Source organism: Lithobates pipiens, unplaced genomic scaffold (assembly GCF_037356315.1).
Source record: "Lithobates pipiens isolate NorthernLeopardFrog02 unplaced genomic scaffold, aLitPip1_a1.2 Scaffold_19, whole genome shotgun sequence".
Classification (NCBI taxonomy): Eukaryota; Metazoa; Chordata; class Amphibia; order Anura; family Ranidae; genus Lithobates; species Lithobates pipiens.
Window position 1 is genome coordinate 374,626,464 of NW_027507764.1, and position 25,160 is coordinate 374,651,623.

Genomic DNA, 25,160 nt, shown 5'->3' on the forward strand with positions numbered 1-25,160 from the left:
CGAAAAAAGTGCAAAAATTTTTTTTTTAGTTTCTATTGTAAAATTTAGCAAATAAGTAATTTTTCTTAAAAAAAATTTTGGCCCGAAATTTATACTGCTACATATCTTTGGTAAAAATAACCCAAATTAATGGGTATAATTTAGTCTGTGTGAACGTTATAGGGTCTACAAGCTATGGTGCCAATCACTGAAAATTGATCATACCTGATCACAATTTATGTACTGATTGACCATCTCATTTCTTGAGACTCTAACAAGCCAGAACAGTACAAATAGCCCCCAAATGACTCCTATTTTTAAAGACAGTCCAAGGTATTCAGTAAGAGCCATGGTGAGTTTTGTTTTGAAGTTGTCATTTTTCCCAACAATTCTTGGGAATATTAAGCATATGCATACCTGCAACTACACCCCAAAATACATTCTGCTGGTCCTCCTGAATATGGCAATACCACATGTGTGAAACTTTTACACAGCCTGGCCACATAAAGAGGCCCAACATTGAAGTTGCACCTTCAGGCGTTCTACGAGCATAAATTACACATCTCGTTTCTCAACCACCTATTACACTTTTGAAGGCCCTGGAGCACCAGGACAATGGAATTGCCACAAAATGACCCCATTTTGAAAAGCAAACACCCCAACGTATAATCTGGGGCATGATTATGATTAGTCTTTTGGACGGTTCATTTTTTTCCAGAAGTTTTTGGAAAATGTGGAAAAAAATAAACGCATTTGTTTTACACAAAGTTGTCCATTTAGAAGATATTTCTAACACATAGCATGTACATAGCAAAAATGACACCCCAAAATATATTCTGCTACTCCTAAGTATAGCAATGCCACATGTGTGAGATTTTTACATAGCCTGGCCATATACAGAGGCCCAACATCCAAGTAGCACCTCAAGGCATTCTAGGAGCATTTCTTTTGGTGGTATTTAATCACCACTGGGTTTTTTATTTTTTGCAACATAAATGAAAAAAGAGTGTAAGTTTCTATGATCAAATTTTTCAAATAAGTCATTTTTGTTCATAAATTTTGGCCAAAATTTATACTGCTACATCTCTTTGGTAAAAATAACCCAAATTAGTGGATATTATTTAGTCTCTTTGAAAGTTAGAGTCTACAAGCTATGGTGCAAATCATTGAAAATTTATCACATTTGATCACACCTGGTGCACTGACGGCCTATCTCATTTCTTGAGGCTCTGAAATGTCAGGAAAGCACAAATGACCCCTTTTCAAAAAGTAGACAGTCCAAAGGATTTAGAAAGAGGCATGGTGAGTTTTGAAGTTGTAATTTTTTCCCACAATTCTTGGGAAAAAAAAGAATTCTTTTTTAATTTAATTTTTTTTACAAAATTGTCATAATAACAAGTTATTTTTCATGCACAGCATATGCATACTTCCAATTACACCCCAAAATACATTCTGCAACTCTTCCCGAGTATGGTGATACCACATGTGTGGGACTTTTACACAGGCTGGCCACACAGAGAGGTCCAACATGCAGGGAGCACCGTCAGGGGTTCTAGAAGCATAAATGACACCTAATTTCCTTAACGACCTATTACATTTGTGAAGGCCCCAGAGCACCAGGACAATGGAATTACCCACGAAATGACCCCATTTTGGAAAACAAACACCCCAAAGTATATTCTATGAAGCATTATGAGTCTTTTGAACGGTTAATTTTTTTACACAAGTCTTCAGAAAACGTGGAAAGAAAATTAAATTTTTTTTTTTTTTTTTAATACAAAGTTGTCCATTTATAAGATATTTCTAACACATAGCATGTATATAGCAAAAATGACACCCCAAAACACATTCTTCTACTCCTCCTGAGTATTGCGATACCACATGTGTGAGACTTTTACATAGCTTGGCCGTATACAGAGGTCCAACATGGAAAGTAGTACTTTCAGGCATTCTAGGAGCATAAATTACACATCTCATTTTGTTCCTACCTATCACACTTTTGAAGGTCCTGTAGCACCAGGACAATGGAATTACCCCCAAAATGACCCAATTTTGGAAAGCAAACACCTCAACGTGTTTTCTATGAGGCATGGTCTGCAAATAGGTACTCTGGTACTCCGACGGGCTGGTGACAGGTACTCCGTCACTCCGACAGGGTGGTGACAGGTACTCGAGTACTCCGACGGGCTGGTGACAGGTACTTGGGTACTCAGATGAACTGTGACAAGTACTCGGATAGACTGTGACAGGTACTCGGGTACTCAGATGGACTGTGACAGGTACTCGGATGCGCTGTGACAGGTACTCGGGTACTCAGATGGACTGTGACAGGTACTCGGATGCGCTGTGACAGGTACTCGGGTACTCAGATGGACTGTGACAGGTACTCGGGTACTCAGATGGGTTGTGACTGGTACGGAAATCCCACAGATCGGGGATGGGCTGTGTCCGAGGGACACACCTCATCCACAATCGCTGTGCTGGGGGCCCGCGGGAGCGGCAAAATACCGAGGACATCATATGACGCCCACCCAGGATGGGAGATCCCATCTGTGGGCGTCATTTGACTATGGCCCGGTATTGACATGGTTAAAAATAAGGGGAACTAATATCTAATGGATGTGTGATAAGTTCTGAAGCAATATCTCATGCACAGGTCAAGTTTGGTTGGGAGTGACATTAGGGGCAATAATAACTGGTATCTCTAACTCCTCTGCTGCATATACAACATTTCTTTTGGCATCTTCTGGATTCTGTGGGGGGAATGTTATAGGAAAAAATGTTGCTTGTGAAGTCGACTCACACTATCGGAGTGAATGCTTCCTGGGGTGGGTCCTTGCTGGTAAATCAGGGCAGTGACGAAGTCTTCAATATATTTGCTACCAAAAATCCCCCAAAAACCAACCTACCTCAGACATATGAATTAAACATGGCCATATGAAAGAGATTAAATGCAACTTTCTAATACCAGTAACGGGTTGTCTTTCGGGTTGTCATATATGGTTGTAGCATCTGATCGTTTATCATCTTTCTTGTCCCTCCACTTCATGGCCAACACTTTCTCATTTTTCATGAATGCAGATTCCCTGTTTTGTAACTTTTTTTTTTTTGCCAGTAAATTTTGTGGAAAGCCCTTCCGTATTGATTTTATTTTTTTTTATTTTAAAGGTCCCACAGGCCAGGGTTTGTTTTTCTGTAAATAATTTATTAGGAGGTGTATTTTGTATAATTTTTCATGGTTGCGGTGATCTCAGGGAGGGCACTACGAATTGTTGTTAAAGTTTAGGAAACTCATAATCATGTCATAGCATGTCCTGGATATGACAGCAGAATACATCTGCATGGGGTTGGTGGACCAGTGGACATGCAGTTCATCGTTATTTGTAAGGCCCATATTAAAAGTAAAGCCCAAAAACAATTTAAATTTTTCTAGTGTGAGACGTCGCCATTGGAACATGCGGACGTAGGACGAATTGGGGTTGGCAGCAATAAATTGCTCTGCATACATATTTGTTTGGTCCACCATGTACTGCAACAAATCCTCTGGGGAAAAACAACTAAAAATAATCGAATTGGGAAAAATTTGTAGTGTTGGGCTGCACACCTGGCTGTGTGGTGAAAGGGGGGATTATAGCGGATCCTTAGCTGGCTGGCAACCTTAAGGGGTTTGCCAGGGCATTGGGAAGGTAGGACTGGGCCCTGATTCTTTGGGCTGGGTGTGTGATTCCGGTACTGGGCTCCTTCCTGGGGTCTGGTGCTGCTGATGGTAAGCAGGCCTTCTGATCTTGGTCCTGATCTCCTTATTCTTTTAGGGGGGGTGGTTTCCTCCACTGATTCAGACTCCGATCCATTACCCTCTACTGGCTGATATTCTGAACCAGAATCGGATGATGGGAGCTTCCCGCTGCTGTCATCATCCGACATAGTAAGGATGTTATATTCCTCCATAGGTGTGTACACTCTTTGAGACATGCTAGCGGTACGTTTGGTTTGGCGGGCCTGTGTGACGGTACTGGTGGTGGTGCTGACAGATCGCTGATGGGCCTGTGTGATGGTACTGACAAGTTACTGATGGTGGGCCTGTGTGACAGATGGGCTGTGTGAAAGGTTCTCTTTATTGGGGGTGGAGGGTCATGTTGTGTAGACAGTAATAACAGTAATTTGTAACTCTCAGATCACTGCGGTGTGTGCTTCGGGGGGGGGGGCGCGCGCGCGCATCAGGTACACCTCAACTGCTGAAAAGTGACTGGCTGTGATTGGACACAGCTGATCACGTGGTAAACAGCCATCCCCGATCACCGTGCTGTGTGCCCCCATGGGCGTGTGCTAGAAGGTTATCCTGCTGGATGTCCTATGACACCAAGTCAGGATAACGAAACCACCGCCCGGCTGTCATTCTGCTATAAGCTGGGTGTGAAGTAGTTCAAGAACTCGACTCAAAACTATTCATTTTTTGACGCTTGGGAGTCACTATAGGGCAACTCCAAATGGTAGGCATGACAATCCTATGTTTATTACAGCAACAACCTTGCCATGCAAATAGCATTGGAGAACTTTGGGTCATTAAATGAGTTCTGTAGTCACAGCATGCTTTTTCATTTTTATAAATCAGCATTGTAATAACGATACAAACCATGGTTATTTTTGATGCACCATTTTAAGCTTACTTGAAAAATCTCCTTTCATGTTGCTATCACTTTCCACAACTTCCCGGATTCCCTGCATGCTTTGCAGTTCCTCTCCTGCTGTTTACTTTCTGTTTCTAAGGACTACATATCCCATGGTACTTTGCCTGCAAGCAGAGATTCATGTACTGACTCTGCCTTCTGATACTCCTCCTCTGTAGTTCAGAAGGCAGGTCCTGTGACTTCTGTGACATAGCTGTCCCTTCTCACAGGGCATAGTGTATATGTAGAAAGATATATGTTGGGAGAGAGGTATAGGTGGTGCTGCTTATTACTGATGTGCAAAACTCATGTATTGGCCCTTTAAATATGGATACTAAATCATTAAGTCTCCTTGGCTGTATTCCTAATATGTCAGACAAATTATACATAATACAAAGAATAGTGTTAACGTACAAAACCACACGTGTGTAGTGTTCGATAAAAACTGCACATGAATGACTCAAAGAATCCATAAACCAGTATGCTTTTTAGCAATCCAAAAATGAAAAATAATATGAAATTCTAAATAAAGCGCTCAACGTGCTTGATGTAGGAATATACATACTAAAACAAAAATTAAAAATACAATCGAGTATAACTTCATGAATGAACAAAAGTTTTTAAGTCCATATAAGTGATCCCAATTCCAAAGTGACTTGTACATGAACAACAAGGTACAATATTAATCACTGGTGAAAAAAAATGGGTGACTTGTTTCCAATCCATAAAGTGTAACCTCTTATTGTTAATTGATCATGTAGGTGTGTGCATCAACACACCTCTCTGTAAGCTGTATTTACAACCAATGTTACTTATTCCCATCTTACCACCTGGGCTTTTATATACTTGGGTGTATACACACACATATGGACTTAGTCCTTAATAGCAAAGCAGCTTACGTACATTTATTTACCCAAACTAGTTTAACATTAGTAGCCTCTCCAAATGCTTTAAACCTTAACTGTTAGCTACTAAATCTTGTTTACATTTAGATCATACTTGCGTTCCATATATATTTTTATGTTTAGGGCTTACGCTGTGGCATCTTCCTGGACATATCTGCTACAAAGGCTCATGCGTCACTTTTGTGACAGGCTTTTTCTGCACCCCTTATGGATAATTGCCCCATATTCTGCTCTTTTGATCAGAATTCTTTTTTTGCTAGACTTTCTAAATTGAGACTTTTCTCCACTCTCATCAATCTACAAAAAGATGCTACTCTTTGTGTGTTCATACCCATGCGAGGGCTGAAGCCTTAGACGCAGACCTCATCACTTGTGGAATTGGATGTGTAAATGCACACTGCTTTTTTTTTTATAGTCTGGTTGTATGTATATTTTTTGGATTCATAATTGTTTGCTTCAATCTGTTCCCCCATGCCATATATTGAATTGCTGCCTCATACAATTTTCCATTGTTAATCCAATTTTTAAAAATGTTTGATCACTAAGATGTACTATATGTAATTATATACTCATATAAAATTAATTTTAATTCTAACATATTTTCAATATTTTTTGCTTTTAGGCAGTACAGTCTGCACTAAATTAGCCCTTGACGAAGGAATTCTTTTCCGAAACATGTCGGGTTTTCTAAATCTTTATGTGAATGTCTGGTCTATTACCCCAAGGCCAACCTTCTGATTCAGCACTTTGATGTATACTGCTTACCATTTGACCACTGACCACAGTTCCTCTGTGCAGCCACTTCTGGTCAGGGATGACTTTGGTATACTGTCACGTATCAGGTGTGCCCAGAACTGTGTGGACAACAACACAGGAACCCAGACATATGTAAATGAAAATATTATGATTTATTAAGATAAGTGAAACATATTAACACAATGACCTCCAATGCAATACAGTGCACAACCAACCAAATACACAAATGGGGAATACCGGAATCATAAGCGTAGCCAGGCCAGGGTCATCAATGGGAAGTCATCAGATGGGGTCAGGAAACAAACATGACAAGAAGAGGATGGATGGATAAGGCTGCAGGGCGAGGGTAAGGATAACAGGATCACAGGAGGGACAAGGTTCAGGTATACGGACAGGATCAGGTTCAGATACAGAGCTCTCAGGTTCAGGTCAGGGCGTAAGAAAGATACCAAGGCAAGGTGTGTGTGTGCTTGCTGGGTATTTATACACATGTCCTGCAATCAGGCTCAGGTGACGCCTGATCGCAGTAGATGATGTCGGCTCCACGCTGCCAGGAACCACCCGAGAGTGGGCGTCAGTACTGCAGCCCAAAGATCACATAGTACCACCAGCCGGGGAAAACTCCCCTGACAGTTCCAGACTGCCAGGAGACGCCCGCTGGTGGACATCAGTACTGCACGCCAAATGTCAGGCAGTGCCATTAGCGGGTGGAACCTTTCCTGACACGTGCTAAGAAGCATATATGACAAATAAACTTTTGGACCTGATGGCTGTCACTCCATCAGTGAACAGAAGACTTTGGCCAATCTTAATGCCCTCTTGGTGGAAAATGACTCCAGAAATGTAATTGATACTATTGACCTTGAAGCTATACTTAAGGAAATAGATAATCCATCAACTGATGTTACGAAACCAACCACACAATCCAAATTAAAGAAAAAATTGGATATATATCCTTCCACCAGTTCCAATCACGGAATTGCTACTTTTCTGAGGCTAACCTGCCAAGAAATAAGATCCCTTGACACCTCAATGGAGACACATAATAATCTGACTCCTGGGGAAAGAACAGCCCTAAAAGACCTATACATTAACCTTAACATAACAATAAAGTCCTCAGACAAAGGGGGCAACATTGGCCTGATGGAAAATGACAAATATGTATCAATGTGCAATAAGATCTTGGCCAATTCCGTTTGGTACTGTCTAATCAGACCAGAAACTATTAAGGTCTTCAATGAGGACTTTTACTTATTGGTGCACACTGCCTTCCATAATAACGTTATCTCCAAGCAACTGTGGAATTTTGTCTGTATGGCCTTTCCAAAAGCAGCCACATTCTACTCTCTTCCGAAGATCCACAAAAACGAAGTGGATCCTCCAGGAAGACCCATTGTTTCCGGCAATGGTGCCATTACCGAAAACGTATCAAGAGTGGTAGACGAACACCTAAGACCCTTTGATGCTCCCAGCTGTAATCTCTCTACTAAAAGCATTCACCAGCCACATTACACAGCTGACCCATGGCATGATTATGTAAGCATGCCTGGGAATCGGCTGAGGTATGTCTGCCACCTTACGATTGGTTCAGCCTGTGATCAGGGGGCGGATATTCGTATACCCCCACACTTATATATAATCTGGCATCTATACCATTTGATGCTGCACAGCCAGGATGCCACTTACCAACTAGAGGATTCCAGTGTCTCTGCTTGTTAATAAGTAAGTTTGGGTTTACACTTTACATACTCTTATTTTTAGTTGCTCATATAGGTGTGTCCATCTACACACCTTTCTGTAGTATTTAATAGCAAAGCAGTTTACATACATTTATGTACCCAAACTAATCTAACATTAGTAGCCTCTCCAAATGCTTTAATCATTGACTGTTAGATACTAAATCTTATTTATATTTAGATCATACTTAAGTTCCATATATATTTTTATGTTTAGGGCTTACGCTGCGGCCATCCTCGTGGACATATCTGCTACAAAGGCACATGCATCACTTTTGTGACAGAAAGGCTTTTTCTACACACCTTACAGATAATTTCCCCATATTCTTCTCTTTTAATCAGAATTATTTTTTGCTACCCCTTCTAAATTGAGACTTTCCTCCCCTCTCATCAATCTACAATATCATGCTACTCTTTGTGTGTTCATACTCATGCAAGGGCTGAAGCCTTAGATGCAAACCTCACCACTTGTGGAATTGGATGTGTAAATGCCCACTACTTTTTTATAGTCTGGTTGTAAGTATATTTTTGGGATTCATAATTGCTTGTTTACTTCAATCTATCCCCCATGCCATATATTGAATTGCTGCCTTTTTTTAAAGTCCAAATCTAACAGTTTTGTGAAAACAGAGTGAGAAGCAATCATACAGTGCCCTGCAACAGTATTCACACCACCACCCTTGTCTTTTTACCTATTTTGTTACATTACACTCTTTAGTTTTTTTTAATCTGAATTATATGTGATGGATCAGAACACAATAGTCTAAGTTGGTGAAGTAAAATTAGATAAATATATACATAAAACAATTTTTCAGAAATAAAAAACGGATAATTGGCATACACGTATGTATTCACCCCCTTTGTTATGAAGCCCATAAAAAGATCTGGTGCAACCAATTACCTTCAGAAGTCACATAATTAGTAAAATGACGTCCACCTGTGTGCAAGCTAAGTGTCACATGATCTGTCATTACACATACACAACTTTTTGAAAGGCCCCAGAGGCTGCAACACCTAAGCAAGAGGCACCACTAACCAAACACTGCCATGAAGACGAAGGAACTCTCCAAACAAGTAAGAGACAATGTTGTTGAGAAGTACAAGTCAGAGTTAGATTATAAAAAAAATCCAAATCTTTGATGATCTCTAGGAGCACCATCAAATCTATCATAAATAAATGGAAAGAACATGGCACGACAGCAAACCTGCCAAGAGACGGCTGCACTCCAAAACTCACGGACCAGGCAAGGAGGAAATTAATCGCAGAGGCAGCACAGAGACCTAAGGTAACCCTGGAGGAGCTGCAGAGTTCCATAGCAGAGACTGAAGTATCTGTACATATGGAGACATTAAGCCGTACATTCCATAGAGTTGGGCTTTATGGAAGAGTGGCCAGAAGAAAGCCATTACTTTCAGAAAAAAACAATTTTGAGTTTTTCGAAAAGGCATGTGGGAGACTCCCAAAATGTATGAAGGAAGGTGCCCTGGTCTGATGAGACTAAATTTTAACTTTTTGGCCGTTAAAGAAAACGCTATGTCTGGGGCAAACCCGACACATCACATCACTCAAAGAACACCACAGTGAAACATGGTGGTGGTAGCATCATGCTGTGGGGATGTTTTTCAGCAGTCAGGACTGGGAAACTGGTCAGAGTTGAGGAAGAGATGGATGGTGCTAAATACAGGGATATTCTAGAGCAAAACCTGTACCACTCTGTGTGTGATTTGAGGCTAGGATGGAGGTTCACCTTCCAGCAGGACTATAACCCCAAACACACTGCTAAAGCAACACTTGAGTGGTTTAAGGGGAAACATGTAAATCTGTTGGAATGGGCTAGCAAAAGACCTCAATTCAATACAAAATCTGTGGTCAGACATAGATTGCTGTTCAAAAGCGCAAACCATCCAACTTGAAGGAGCTCAAGCAGTTATGCAAGGAGGAATGGGCAAAAATCCCTGTGGCAAGATGTGGCAAGCTCATAGATATTTATCCAAAGCAACTTGGAGCTGTGATAGCCACAAAAGGTGGCTCTACAAAGTATTGACTTTAGGGGGGTGTATAGTTATGCACATTGACTTTTTCTGGTATTTTGTCCTATTTCTTGTTTGCTTTACAATTAAAAAAATAAATAAAAAATCTTCAACGTTGTGAGCATGTTATGTAAATTAAATGATGCAAATCCTCAAACAATCCATGTTAATTGCAGGTTGTGAGCCAACAAAACACAAAAAATGCCAAGGGGGTGAATACTTTTGCAAGGCACTGTATGTAGGCACACCTAGCCATTGGATGGGACAGTGGTGTAGTGGTTAGCACTCTCACCTAGCAGTAAGAAGGGTCGCTGATTCAAATCCCAACCACGACACTACCTGCCTGGAGTTTGCATGTTCTCCCTGTGCCTGCGTGGGTTTCCTCCGGGTACTCCGGTTTCCTCCCACAATCCAAAGACAGGCAGGTAGGTTAATTGGCTTCTGTCCAAAATTGGCCCTAGTATATGAATGGGGGACCTTGGATTGTGGGCTCCTTGAGGGTAGGGACCAACATGAGTGTGCAATGTATAGGAATAATTGTAGACACTCACTCAAGTTGAACTGGATGGACTGATGTCTTTATTCAACCTTACTAACTATGAAACTATGAAATGGCAGTCTTCTTGATTTGACATTTTCCTGGCAGGATTAGGCAATCGTACACATGTCCTTGAGGCATCTACAGAAATTACTGACCATTTTTTTTTTCCCCAGATAAGTTGGGCTGGAAGTGTCTCCAGTGCTGCCCTCTGCCCTGCTCTGTTCTTTTGGCTAAACACAAAATGTCTCACATGATGACCTTTAGTGTTCAATAACCCAGCCATAAATGCCTGAATAATTAAATTTTCCATATCTCCGACTGCAGTCTCCTGTTTATGTCCAACTTTAGGGTCAAACCTCAGCAGACCTTTCCAGAATGACTGATTCCATAATTAGAATGAAGCAGCTGAGTTGATTTTTCCAGGGCGGAATTGTTCTATGGAGGTGTGTGCACATCACATAACCATACTCACATAGCTTCTGCAAGTGGTTGTTCCATAATCTGTTCTTCCAACCCTTGTCTCTTGTCTACTTGATTACCACTTTTCAGAACTTTTTTATCCACAACAGACCAGGATAGGCTTTGAAAGTAACACCCAAAGCTATCTGCTAGAGTAGATGGTTGAGTGACTGAAGTCCTCTGCATACAGCTGCCACATATGGCCAATATACAGTGCCTTGAAAAAGTATTCATACACCCTACACCCTTCCAGCATGACAATGACCTAAAACATAACGCCAAGGCAACAAAGGAGTCTCTCCACATTAAGGTCATGGAGTGACCTAGCTAGTTTCCGGACCTTACATTTATGGAGGGAGCTGGAACATTGAGTTGCCAAGCGGCAGCCAAGAAACCTTAAGGATTTAGAGAAGATCTGTAATGGACCAAAATCCTTCTGAGATGTGTGAAAACCTGTTGACTAACTACAGGATGCGTCTTTCCTCTGTGCTTGCCAAGTACTAAGTACTAGTACTAAGTAGTATGTTATATTTTGCTTGGGGATCAAATAAATATTTTACTCACTGAACTGTAACTCAATTTCTAACATTTGTATCATGTGTTTTTTTCTGTATTTTTGGTTGATATTCTGTCTCTATTATTTAAAATATACCTATGATCAAAAATTATAGACCCTTCATTTCTTTTTAAGTGGACAAACTTACAAAATCTGCAGCCGTGGGGATCAAATAAATATTTACCCCACTGTATTATAAGTTACATTGTAGCAATAGTAATATTGAATAAATACTTTGTTAGCAAGATTCAGGTATAAATTACTTGGAAGGTTATCTTTCACTTTATAAGGTTGGTACCCATACCTATTTTACATATGTCTTTAACACTAATAGAAGAGTAAGACATTTTTTTACTGTTTTAGTAGTAAAATTGGATAATGTCTTATATGGCTAATTCCTACCAATACAATGTGCCCAGTGAGTGTCTGCAGCATAAGATAACACTAGAATGTTTTATTATAAAAGTCACACTGATGGTGATCTTCTATGCCGAATCCAATCTAGACGGAAGTCTTTGTAGATTTGTGCTTCTTTAGGAACTTGCACAGCCTCAGGACCTGATAGAGAAAACTTGCATTCATGTCAGAGGTTGGAGAGATAGAGGAATGTGAAGATAGTGGAGATGCAAGTTGTCCCAGTGATAGAAAAGAGAAGGAAAATAAATGAAAAGAAACTGCTGAGATATAAAATAAAGTGTATATGTAGGAAAAATTGGCAAGTTTTAGAGAATTACACTGAAAGATTACATTAATGTTGTTTAAATGTTAATGTTTGTTAACTATGTAGTAGGATCTCACAAACAGATGTTGCTATAGTTAAAATATAAAAATTACAAGTCCCATTCCAAATAAATCTAGGCTGTGCAGGGGAAGATGTTTGGTACATAAATACCATGGCTCACCCAAAAAATACATTTGGCCTCCCCCTTAGCAAGTATGTGACATAATATCTACTCTGTGGGGTTGATTTACTAAAACTGGAGCGTGCAAAATCGGGTGCAGCTGTGCATGGTAGCCAATCAGCTTCTAACTCCAGCTTGTTCAATTAAAATGCTATAAAAAAAAAGAAAAACATCTTGCTCCTTTAAAGCATGTTATACAGCACAGTGCTTGTGCTGTGTAATTTGGCCCCCTGTAACACCTGAAATACCTGTCTGATCCTGCCTGGCTATACCCTCCCCCTGTAAACTGACCACGGTTTATCATGGCGGCGGAGCCCTGACACCGTGGTCAGTTTACGTGCCTCTGTCTTCCGCAGCCCTTGCTCTCCTGTTTCTGTGTCCTCTCGCCCTCCCCTCACTGCCTGTCAGCTTCGTCCACTCCAGGATCCTTCCCTCCTGGTGCAATCATATCTATACTTCGATCATGCTATGTGTCCATGTGCCTGTGTTTATATTTAAAAAAATACAGATTATACTGTATATCAGAGAGGCTCACGTGACTTCTCGGTTCTCTCTTACGTGAGCATCTGGAACCACTCTGATATACAGTATAATCTGCATTTTTTTATATAACACAGGCACAGGGTCAAATAGCATTATATAACAGAGGGAATCACAATGGTCATAGTATAGTGGGTTAACAACGAATTTAACAAGTTTAAGACCAGGTACTTTCACACCTTCCTGCCCAGGCCAATTTTCAGCTTTCAGTGCTGTCACTTTTTTTTTTTTTTAACAAAGTGCTGTCACTTTTTAAATGACATTTGCGCAGTCATGCTACACTGTTCCCAAACTAAATTTTTATAATTTTTTTTCCCCACAAATAGACCTTTCTTTTGGTGATATTTGATCACCTCTGTGTTTTTTATTTTTTGCTTAACGAATTAAAAAAAAATAACGAAATTCATGAAAAAAAAAATGTTTTTCTTTGTTTTTGTTACAAAATTTTATAAATAAGTACGTTTTTCCCTTCACTGATGGGCACTGATAAGCTGTACTGATGGGCACTGATGGGCACTGATAAGGCGGCACCGATGAGGTGTCACCAATGAGTGGCAATGATAGATGGCACTGCTGGGCATCAGTGAGCACTGATGGGCACTGAAAGGCGGCACTGATGGCTGGCATTGATAGATTTCACTGATAGGCATCACTGGTATCACTGGCAGGCATTTTTCATTGGCACTGATTGACATATCCCTGGTGATCTAGGGTGGCATACCTGATGGTCCTGTGTGGTGGCCATCCCTGGTGGTCCTGGCAGCATCCTGGTGGTCCTGGGTGGGCAGCTGAGAGGGGGGCTACGCTGATAAACAATCAGCGCAGACCCCCCTGTCAGGAGAGCAGCCAATCGGCTCTTCTCTACTCGCGTCTGTCAGAGGCGAGTGAGAAAAAGCAGATAAACAGCTCTTCCTGTATACATCATGATCAGCCGTGATTGGACACTTTTTAAAATGAGTCTTCATCAGCGACTCTTTACCTAGATCAGAGTTGTGTCATGTCAGACTGACAGGCTGCAACAACGATTGCGGCGATGCGCCCCCCCCCCCCCCCCTCTGGGGCACGTCGGCAGTTATACTCCTGAATGTCATATGATGCCCGGTCAGGATAACTGAACCACTTCCCTTTGACAAAAAAAAACTGAAAGCTGATTGGTTTCAGTGCAGAACTGCACCAGATTTTGCACTCTCCAGTTTTCGCAAATCAACCCCACAGAGTAGCTATCGTGTCACATACTTGCTAAGAGGGAGGCCAAATGTATGTCTTTGATGAGCCGTGGTTTTATGTACCAAACATGGGGTGTTCCTTCCCCTTCACAGCCTAGATTTATTTGGATGGGGACTTGTAATTTTTATATTTTAACTGCAGCAACATCCCTGGTGGCCCTGGGATGTTGTCCTGGGATGGTCCAATGTATGTTTTTTAAAATAAAGTTTTTCTCTGTTGTAATCTACACGGTTCAGTTTCCAATTTTCTTTGCAGGTTGCATTTTTATGTTGGTTATTTGTGTGCATGTCTGCATAATACCCACCAAATATAATATACTGATATGTTAAACGTGTTGTAAGCTTGTTTCTATTTTATGTTTTGTGAAATTGTATATGTGTTGTCTTCATTGCTTTAGTCAAAGTGGCCTTCCGAGCTATAAAACATTTATTGTGTGCTCTTTCTATTGTAAAGGTAATGTTTTAGCTACCTAAAAGACTAATGCCGTGTACACATGGTGGAACATTCCAACCACAAAATCCGTATGATTTTTTCCGACTGATTTTGGCTAAAAATTGTGTTGCATACACACAGTCGGACAAAGTTGTCATAAAATCGAATAGTTCGGAACAAGGTGACGTTCGTTGTGTACAACGGGACTACGTAGAGGCTAGTAGCCAATAGCTTTGGTCTCCTAATTTAATCTGAGCATGCGTGGCACTTTGTCTGTCGGAATTCTCTACAAAAGATCGGAAAAAGTCTGATCGGATTTTGTTGTCGGAAAATTTTAGATCCAGCTCTCAAACTTTTTCCGTCGGGATTTCCGATGGAAAAAGTCCGATAGAGCCCACACACGATCAGATTTTCTGACAACATAATCCGATCGGACCTTTTCCGTCTGAATTTCTGACCATGTGTACAGGGCATAAGATTAGTAAAACATGGGTAATTATTTCAGCTACAATGACTACATTAAAAAGACAAATTGTGATACTTCTAAGTTTCTGCCAAAGCATTGGAATATTTTTTAAATAATTGTTTCTTAGTAGCTTGGGAAGGCTAGGTACAGAAAAGTTTGTTTTAAATGATAAATTGACCTTTTGGAACATGTTCCACCTGTTTTTAGGGTGGAACATGTAACATGTTCCCAATGCTGCAGCTGCTGTTGGCTGCCCTCTCTTCCTGTGGCAGCAGAAGAAGAAGTTTTCCATGCTAGCTGTCACTTTTAAAATGAGTGGAGCTGCCTTTTCATTCACACAGCTCTGTGTGTGAATGAACTACAAGCCCCACATCCTTTGCGGTTGTCGGCTTGTAGTTCTCAATGAACTACCGTAGCCCTGTGGAGCCATGGTAGTTCATTGATTCATTGTTCATTGATTTGTTCCTGTCAGTGTATCTTCCAGATTTACTAACATGTTTGCAGGAGACCTGCATGGCACCAGTGATCTTCTGCTTTAAAGGCTCCAAAAGAAATAAATAAATAAATACACATTTTTCTACCTAAAAAATAAAAGTGCATTTATTCGTTTTTTTCTAAAAAGTGAACTTATCCTTTAAAGTTCTTAAGAAATTCAAATCATTTTCAGCTGCTACTGTATGTTTTTGTAATAACACTACCATTGTACTATTTTTCTTTCAACTCCTTGCAGTAGTTCATTGACCTGAACCAATAACTTCACATTAGGACAAATTTGAGTGTAAGTCAGGTAACCTATGAGTTTGTTTTACGCCTGTAATAAGAAACTTGTGCAAGCTTGCTATTTCTAGGCAGATATATTGAGTTTTGGATCAATATAAAATAATCATTATTATTTTTATTATTATTATACAGGATTTGTATAGTGCCAACAGTTTTCAGAGTGCTTTACAAAGTGATGGCAGACAGGACAGTTACAATACAATTCAATACAAGAGGAATCAGGAGGCCCAGCTTGTTAGAGCTTACAATCTAAAAGGGAGGGTCAAGTGCTACAAAAGATAATAACTGTGGGGGGAAGAGCTGATGGAGAAAATAAAAAAAATGTATTGGGTGGAGGCAAGATGGGCTTCTCTAAAGAGATGAGTTTTCAGGAAACAACGATGGATAGAGTACCCCCTGAGGAAGATACGAATTAACCCCTTGTATCGACACACGTTGAGGAAGGGGACAGGATGGAACGCTAGTTAGTGCATCCACTAAGGATGATCAGCATACCACCCCGATATCAGCCGCTACAGCTCGGTTTTATGCTATTTTAGAGTGGCGCCCTATAGTACCCTGTAAGGGATCTTTACTGTGTTCATAATACAAGTTTTAACATACTACACTATGAAGTCCTCCTTTTTCTATTGATATTACTGGGGCACAAAAGAGGACTATAGGACTATATTGAAGCACAGAGTGAGGCTACCACAGGAATCCAGATTTACCACTGAACCATTTACAGGTTCCAATGCGTGCATTGACCAAGCCTAATCAGCAAGGTCACACTAAGGTGAGCGGCCATTACCTGGGGGAGACACATGTGTGCACACGCAGCACCTTAATATTGGATTGATATCACAGCAACCACTGATTACATTGGAGCACTTTTGAACTTTTTTTGATTGCACAGCATATTGAAGCACTTTTTCTCATATATATATATATATATATATATATATATATATTAGGCATTAAGGATTTTTTAGGTTGGTTCACCATCATATTGTTTTTAGGATTTTATTGATTACATTTTTTCTCGCCATATGGACGTTTTATCATATCCTGCATGAAAGCACTTTATTTGGAATATTGTTTGTAACTTAACATGTTTTCACTTTATTGCTGTTGACATATAGCACATTTTTACATTTTTTCATTTCACTATTTGGATTTTATGTTTGAAAGCGCAGCGTACTTTAAAATATTGGATGATCTTTGCATGGTTTATGAGACATGTGCAACGCTAGCTGCTGATTCAAAATAAGAGTGTCATTTGAGAGGCCCAATTTGGGCTTTTATTATAGAGGTGGCTGGCAGGACATTACATTGTTTGCAGATCTTTCAGGTGTGACCTGCTCTGTCTGGCAACAGAAATGTTGTAAAGTTTAGTAAATTACTCAGCCAGGATACTGATTTTGTTTTATATTAGAGATATATGAATTTATCACTGTCTGAGGTCCCAGACAACAATCTAAATTGTATCTGTCCATTACAATAAAACTTTTGCTTCGTAGAATATGGTATACAACAGTTCTCTTCTTGATTTTGGTACTCTCTAGCGCTAGATATGGGTGTCTCTCCAGGGCAGCACCAAACAGTCCAATGAGTGATAAGATTTAAGGGCTTGGGAGCACATTCATTTTTCACTGACAATACAGAAGACGGTGGGGAAGGATTTATTCTCTATCATCAAGGTCTGTATGTGAAAGGTAGTTCTTGGAATAGAAGAATCTTAATTTCTACAATAGAACGATCAACAGTGTCCCTTCCTGGGAATTTTGTTTTCCCTCAGTGTTCATTGGGGGACACAGTAGACCACTGGATATCTGCCCTGCCCTGCCCTACAGGATATAACCCTCTGAATAGAATGGGGGCCCCAGTTTGGAGCTAAAAACTCACTTTCCCAACCAACTACATGCTTTCAACCAGGCTCCCAGGCCTTGGAAACTCATTCTTCCTTTTCAGCATTGCATTATCAGTGCATACCTCTGTATATTAGTGTTGCAGCAGGTTGCCATGTTTGGAAATTTGCTGCAGCTTCTGCATCTAACTCTACTGTTGGTGAGTAGGCAGGCTCCTGGGTAGTTCTGCTGTGCCTCTAGTGGGGTTAAATCTACTTCACCTTCCCTTTTATAAGCAGCTGTTTTGTGCCACGGGAGGTGATTTGGCCTTGGATTTTTATTTTTCCAGGGTGATTGCTGGTTGCTGGACCGGCACTTCCTCTACCTCTATACAAGCCCATGCTTCCCAGTGGCCACAGAGGGGTACAGAGCAGACAATAGGTTCTGGGCTCTGGCACACAACTGGTGACCTCACTTCCTGTAGGCACCATGCATCCAAACCTTTAGCCTGCGATCCCAAGCCTTATTTAAAGGGCCGTTAAGCTACTGCTCTCCTATGTAACTTTTGTTCGTATTGTATTTGTATTTCATATGTTCGTATTGTATTTGTTTGTATCGTATTACCTTTCTCAGGAAGGGCCTGCAGGTTTTTACTACAATTTGAAAGCGGTATTTCAGGCTTCTGGCTGTTTAGGCAGTTGATTGGGAAGAAAAGCTAGGTGGTCGAGCTGTGGATGATGAACCTTTTTAACCCTCTGATTATGTTGCTTACAGCCACAACAATTTCAGCAGTGCTTGTCATCAGGCTGACTTAATATACAACTTCAGACTCTTTCTAACATAGCAAATCAAAAACTGTACAAAATAAATCATGCAACTATAAATTATGTCTACGTGGGGTAACAAGGAAAAAAAACACAAACAACACGTGACAAATTATAAAGACCTGTAACCAGATTATCCTTGCCTATAGACAAGCCCCCCAACAGCATGTGCATACGTTATCTATGGGGGACACACAGTCTCCCCCGCCTGCGGGGAGGCCCTGGAGGCATAAACGAGAAAGGGACAGGTGTCATTTGTTTAAAAAAATATATATGGATATAAGAAAAATAAATAAATGAAATAGTAAGATCACATGTACTCACTTAATGAATATTCAGATGGCTGACCACTAATCTTATATCATTCGTTTTCTGAAGGGGTCAACAGAGCAGCTATCCAGGTGAAAGAGTGCAAATATCCTATAATAAAGCAAAAGATGATAGATATACACCAGGGCCTGAAGACTGCCCCCAAATTTATAAAAAGAGGAAAGTATGCAAAGACATCCCAGCATGCTACCAAAAAGACAATAATCTATGCATACCAATGCCACAGGAGAACTGCAGGCATGTATTGCCGCGTACACATGGTCAGTGTCACGGTACTACTTACAGCGAACCCACAGGCGAGCAGGTGACACGGGATCCCCCAGGGCGTGGAATCTAAGAGCCAGCCATTGTTCCGGCTGGAACCCTCTCACGAAGGTTTGGACTTAGCTGCGTGCTGACCCCAGGTCACAACCCCCGGGTTCACCCTGCTCGCTTAGGGCGGTATCAAAGGACACTGTAGACAAGGATGAATGGATGAAGCTTGACGTGGGTTCAAGCGTTTCGTGGATTGTAAATACTGCAGATTTTTATGATCAGTATAGATGGTGATACAATGGGGAGAACCCTCTAGAAGATGTCGCCATTCTTGAAGAGCTAGTTTAATAGCGAGTAGCTCACGGTCCCCAATGGTATAGTTTTTCTCAGCATCAGAAAACTTCTTGGAAAAGAATCCGCAAGGTTGAGACTTGCCCTACTGAGCTTGGAGTAGGACGGCACCGACTCCTACAGAAAAGACATACACCTCCAAAAGAAAGGGTTTAGTAATGTCCGGGCGTAGAAGAATAGGGGCAGAGAGGAAGGCTGCCTTGAATTTGCGGAAAGCTTCAATGGCTTCAGGGGACCAGAGCCGAGCATTTACACCTTTGCGGGTGAGAGATGTAATAGGAGCCAACAAGGTGGAGTAGTTACGAATTAATTGGCGGTAGTAATTGGTGAAGCCCAAAAAGCGTTGGGTGGCTTTAAGACCAAAGGGCTGAGGCCAGTCGGAGATGGCCCGAAGTTTGGCTGGGTCCATGAGGAGGCCTTGTGACAAGATTATATAGGCCAGAAATGGAACTTGTGTTTGTTCAAATAGACACTTCTCCAATTTTGCATATAGACAATTGTCCCGTAGACGCTGAGCACAGTTTTTACATGAAGACGATGTGTAGGTAAGTCTGGCGAGAAAATAAGAATATCATCCAGATATACAATAACACAGACATACAGAAGGTCGCGAAAGATCTCGTTAACAAAATTTTGGAAGACCGTCGGGGCATTGCATAAGCCGAAGGGCATCACAAGATACTCATAATGTTCATCCCTGGTGTTAAAGGCGGTCATCCATTCGTCTCCTTCCCGGATTCTTATTAAATTGTAGGCCCCTTTAAGATCCAATTTAGTAAAGACATGAGAACCTCGCAGTCTGTCAAAGAGTTCGGAAATTAAAGGAAGAGGGTATCGGTTCTTCACGGTGATGGCGTTAAGACCCCTGTAGTCGATGCATGGACGGAGTGAACCATCTTTTTTCGCTACAAAGAAGAACCCGGCTCCAGCAGGTGAGTTCGATTTTCTGATGAAACCCTTTTGCAGGTTTTCCCGAATGTATTCAGACATGGCTTGTGTCTCGGAGATAGATAGAGGGTAGACTCGGCCACGGGGAGGAGAGGTCCCAGGTAAAAGCTCAATGGAGCAGCCAAATTCTCTATGAGGAGGAAGGTGAACGGCGGACTTTTTGCAGAAAACATCTCGAAAGGACTGATATTGGGCAGGCAACATGGCAGTTGTGGAGGTCTCAGCGAGAGGAATGGAAGGAGGAGGTAGCACATTGGAAATACATTGTTGCTGGCATGGAGGACTCCAAGCCAATACTTGTCCAGAATTCCAGTCAAGATGCGGGGAGTGTTTCTGCAACCATGGAAGGCCCAGGATGATGGAACTGGAGGATTTAGACAATATTAGGAAAGAGATCTCCTCACTATGCAAAGCCCCAATGCGTAACTCTATAGGAGAGGTTTTAAACCGGATTGGACTCATAGGCAAGAAGGAACCGTCTCCTGCGGTCACGGAGAGGGGTATAGCCAAGGCAACAAAGGCGATGCCCAACTCGGAAGCTAAAGATTGTTCAATGAAATTCCTGGCAGCACCAGAATCCATGTATGCAGAGAGTTGATAGGCATTCTGAGCCCAGTGGATAGCCACAGGAAGGGTAAAACGAGGGAAGCGAGGAAAATTAACGGATCGGTCTAGATCACTTTCCTCCGAGTGACCTAGACCCTGGAGTTTCCTGGACGGACTGGACAGGAGTTCAAAAGATGTCCTTTATCGCCACAGTAAAGGCACAAACCCAGTCCCATGTGTCGGCCACGTTCCTCGGGAGTGAGGCAGGTTCGCCCAAGCTGCATAGGTTCTTCCAACACGTGAGAGGTAGAAGACAGAGAGGATTGCACCGGTCTTTGGGCTACCTGTGCTGGACGGCCAGCAGGGGGATGACTGGATCTGGATTTCTCCAGAGCCCGCTCCTGGAAGCGAATGTCAATTTGAATGCTCAATGTGATTAAGTCATCCAATGTGGTGGGAATGGTGCGTCCAGCGAGTTCATCCTTGACACGGTCAGATAGGCCTTGCCAGAAGGTAGCAGTAAGGGCTTCATTTTTCAATTTGAGTTCAGCGGCCAGCATACGGAATCGAACTGCGTATAGGCTGGCTGTCATTTCTTGCTGACGAAGGAGGGACCCATCAGATGAAGACACTCTGCCGGGCTCATCAAATGTTTTCCGAAATGCATCCAAAAAGAGCTGGGGGTCAGAGGTGATAGGAGCGTGTGATTCCCAGAGTGGAGAGGCCCAAGCTAAAGCATCATCGGAGAGGAGCGAGATGATATATGCGACTTTGGTGCGATCAGTTGGAAAATGGTGGCTGGAAAGTTCTAAGTGGATGGAACACTGATTAATGAAGCCCCGACAAGCCTTAGGATCACCGGAGAAACGAGGTGGCGACGGCAGATGCAGCAGGTAAGACCGGAGCAACTGAAGCAGGAGCCAGAACGGGTGGAGCTGAAGTTGCAGTGAGTTGCAGACGATCCAGATGAGAGGCAAGATCCTGGAGAACCAGCATTATTTGCTCTTGATTAGCTTGCTGGGAGTTAAGTCTCTGAACTAGATGTTGCATTTGATCCTTGGTCAATGGTCGATTCTCAGAGACGCTCATGGCTTGAGCAAACTGTCACGGTACTACTTACAGCGAACCCACAGGTGAGCAGGTGATGCGGGATCCTTCAGGGCATGGAATCTAAGAGCCAGCCGGTTGTTCCGCCAGGGACCCTCTCACAAAGGTTTGAACTTAGCTGCGTGCTGACCCCAGGTCACGACCCCCGGGTTCACCCTGCTCGCTTAGGGAAGTACCAGAAAACACTGTAGACAAGGATGGATGATTGAAGCAAGGAGAGCCAGATAGTAAGCCAAGGTCAGGGCGGGCTACAGACAACGTAATCAGAACAAGCCGGGTCGGTACACAAAAGATCAGTTCACGAGAAGTCAGGTAAAACCGGTTACACAGGGGAGCTTCAGAAACAAATGTTGCTCAAGCAATGGTGGCTGGTTAGGAAGGGATTTAAATAGAGAAGCACATGAGGGGCTGGACAGGAAGTAGCAGGAAGGAAACATATATTAGGCAACAGGTGAAGGGCGGCGACACCCATAGCTGCAGAGTGCACAGAGCTGAACACCCGACAGTGGAACAACAGATGCCAGCCGACCCACTGCAGTAAAGGTGAGACACAGGTCAGCTCCGCAGCTGATCTGTGACAGTCGGATTTTACGATGGGAAATGTTGGATGTAAGCTTGTTGTCGGAAAGTCCAACCGTGCATATGCTTCCTTGGAACATTTGCTGTTGGACTTTCCAGCAACAAATGTTTGATAGCAAGTTCTCAAATTCTCCGCCAACAAAACTTTGTTGTCGGAAAGTCCAATCGTGTGTACACAAGTCTGATGCACAAAAGTTCACGCATGCTTGTAATCAAGCAAAAGGAGCTGCACTGGCTATTCAACTTCCTTTTTCTCGGCTTATCGTACATCACCACTTTCCCATGTTTGTAATTGTTGGCCAACATTTTGTGATCGTGTGTATGCAAGACAAGTTGGAGCCAACACCCTAAGAACAAAAATCCACGGTTTTGTTGTCAGAAAGTCCAATAGTGTGTACGGGGCATATGAGTTGACTCTCCACATCAAATAGAGAAAGCAAATCATCTACAGGTATGGATATTTTGGTTACAGATATGTGTAATTTGGCATGTGGTGTTTGTGTGTGTGTGTTTTTTTTGCTATCCCAATGTTTGAGACAGAATTTATGGTTGCATTTTTTTATTTTCTATGGTTTTTGATTTGATGTTTTTGAATTGTGTTATTGTTTTTGAATGTTAATATATGTATATAAAAAGGCTTTCATTGCACTTGTTTATTCCTATGGAGCAATTCATGGGATATTGAAGACCTGCACCACAAGTCTAAGTCTTGAAGAAGCCGTTGTTCTGCAAAACATAATAACATGACACATGTATCTCTCTCCACAGTTACCCAGCTGTTCCTGATCCTGCTCGTCTGACCTGCCTACTTAAGGCTGTCCAGCTCACTTCATCTCTGCCTTCGCCTTGGTCACATCACAAGAAACCATCTCCTGCATTCCTGTTTTAAGACTGGCTTGCTGACATCCCTTCTGGCTCCTTATCCTGCTTGCTGTTCCTCCACTTGGATCCCTGACTTCAGGCCTGACTGATTACCCGATCTGGTTATTGAACTCTGGCCTGGCTGACTACTCGATCCAATTACTGGACTCTGGCTATACTTTGACTACGCTTACTACTTACCTTTTTATTAAAAAACAAGTGTGATTTAATTGTACTTCTGTCTCGGTCTGGTTCATGGTTTCTGACAGATCCACTCCTTATAATGTTTTTTCAATAAAACTGCAGCATAATGCAAGGGGAAGTGTTTATACCTGACTGTCTTACAGCTTTGATTGCCAGTGTTCAGTTTCCTGTAGACATGTGCAATTTGTTTCATAACTAATCGAAATTCAGACGAATTTTGAAACAAAAGGCCAGCTCAAAGTAAATCTTACAGTCCAATCAGCTGATTAATTTTGTGCTGGAGGTTGGATTACTGGCAAAGTGCATTCCTGAGAACTGAGTGAGAAGGGTGTTGTATTGTATTTGAGCAGAAGGAGGAGAAGAGATATTGTCATTGTGTGTGTTTTTAGATTCAATAAACAAACGACTTTCCAAACTATGAATCATTATCAAGGATATATATATCGGCTTTACACTGAACTTCTGCTTTGATTTCTACGCGGCTTTACACTGAACTTCTGCTTTGATTTCTAACATCCAGTGAAAATACAGGAAAGTAACCACATGACTTCAGCATGCCAAATCATACTGAGGTGGCGAACATCCAATCCGTGCAGAGCAGCAGAAGAAAGGAGTGGGAGGGAATTACAAAATAATGCATGTCTCTTAGGCTAGTGCACGAGATATGTAAATCGCCTGTCACTCACAGCAAGGGGAGGATTTGACAAAGTTTTTCTCTGTTTGTCAAGAATTATCTGACTGAACAATAAAAGAGGATTGCTCAGAGATGGATTAACTCTTTGTGGCAAGACTGGGCTCAAATAATAGGAAATCTTATACTCTACATTATGACACAAAAAAAAGAAAATTTTCGGGTTTACATCCACTTTAAATAAAATAAATTAACCACTTGCCGCCCGCCCTATTACAAATTGACGGCGGCAAGGTGGTTTCGTTATCCTAACATCACGTCATATGACGTCCTGTAGGATACAGTGGAATCGCGCGCCCCACGGCGATCGGGGATGACGCTTGTCCCTCGGACACAGCGCTTCCCCGATCAGGGTAAACAGCCAATGAAATTGGCTGTTTACCATGTGATCGGCTGTATCCAATAACAGCCGGTCACATGTCAAAACAAACCCGGCCGTGCGCAATGCGCGCCGCCGGGAGTGAACAGTACGCCGATCGGAGATGGTATATGTCCCTCGGACATATCCCCATCCCGATCTGGGTAAACAGCCAATGAAATGGCTGTTTACCCACGTGATCGGCTGTGTCCAATCACAGCCGGTCACAAGTGTAAACACAACAGGCAGTATCCAGGGATCTCTCCTTCTCTCTCCTCACACCGATCGTGAGGAGAGAGAAGG

The 25,160-nt window shown here is 42.0% G+C and overlaps 1 protein-coding gene across 1 annotated transcript in view; it reads left to right on the forward strand.

Moving 5' to 3' along the window:
- SLC66A2 (solute carrier family 66 member 2) overlaps nt 1-23,795 on the forward strand; it is a 220,284-nt gene extending 196,489 nt beyond the window's left edge. The window contains exon 5 of the mRNA XM_077492319.1: nt 23,512-23,795. Coding sequence (XP_077348445.1) covers nt 23,512-23,632 — 121 coding nt within the window. The 3' untranslated portion in view covers nt 23,633-23,795. The remainder of the gene's footprint in view (nt 1-23,511) is intronic.
- Nucleotides 23,796-25,160: the final 1,365 nt, after the last annotated feature.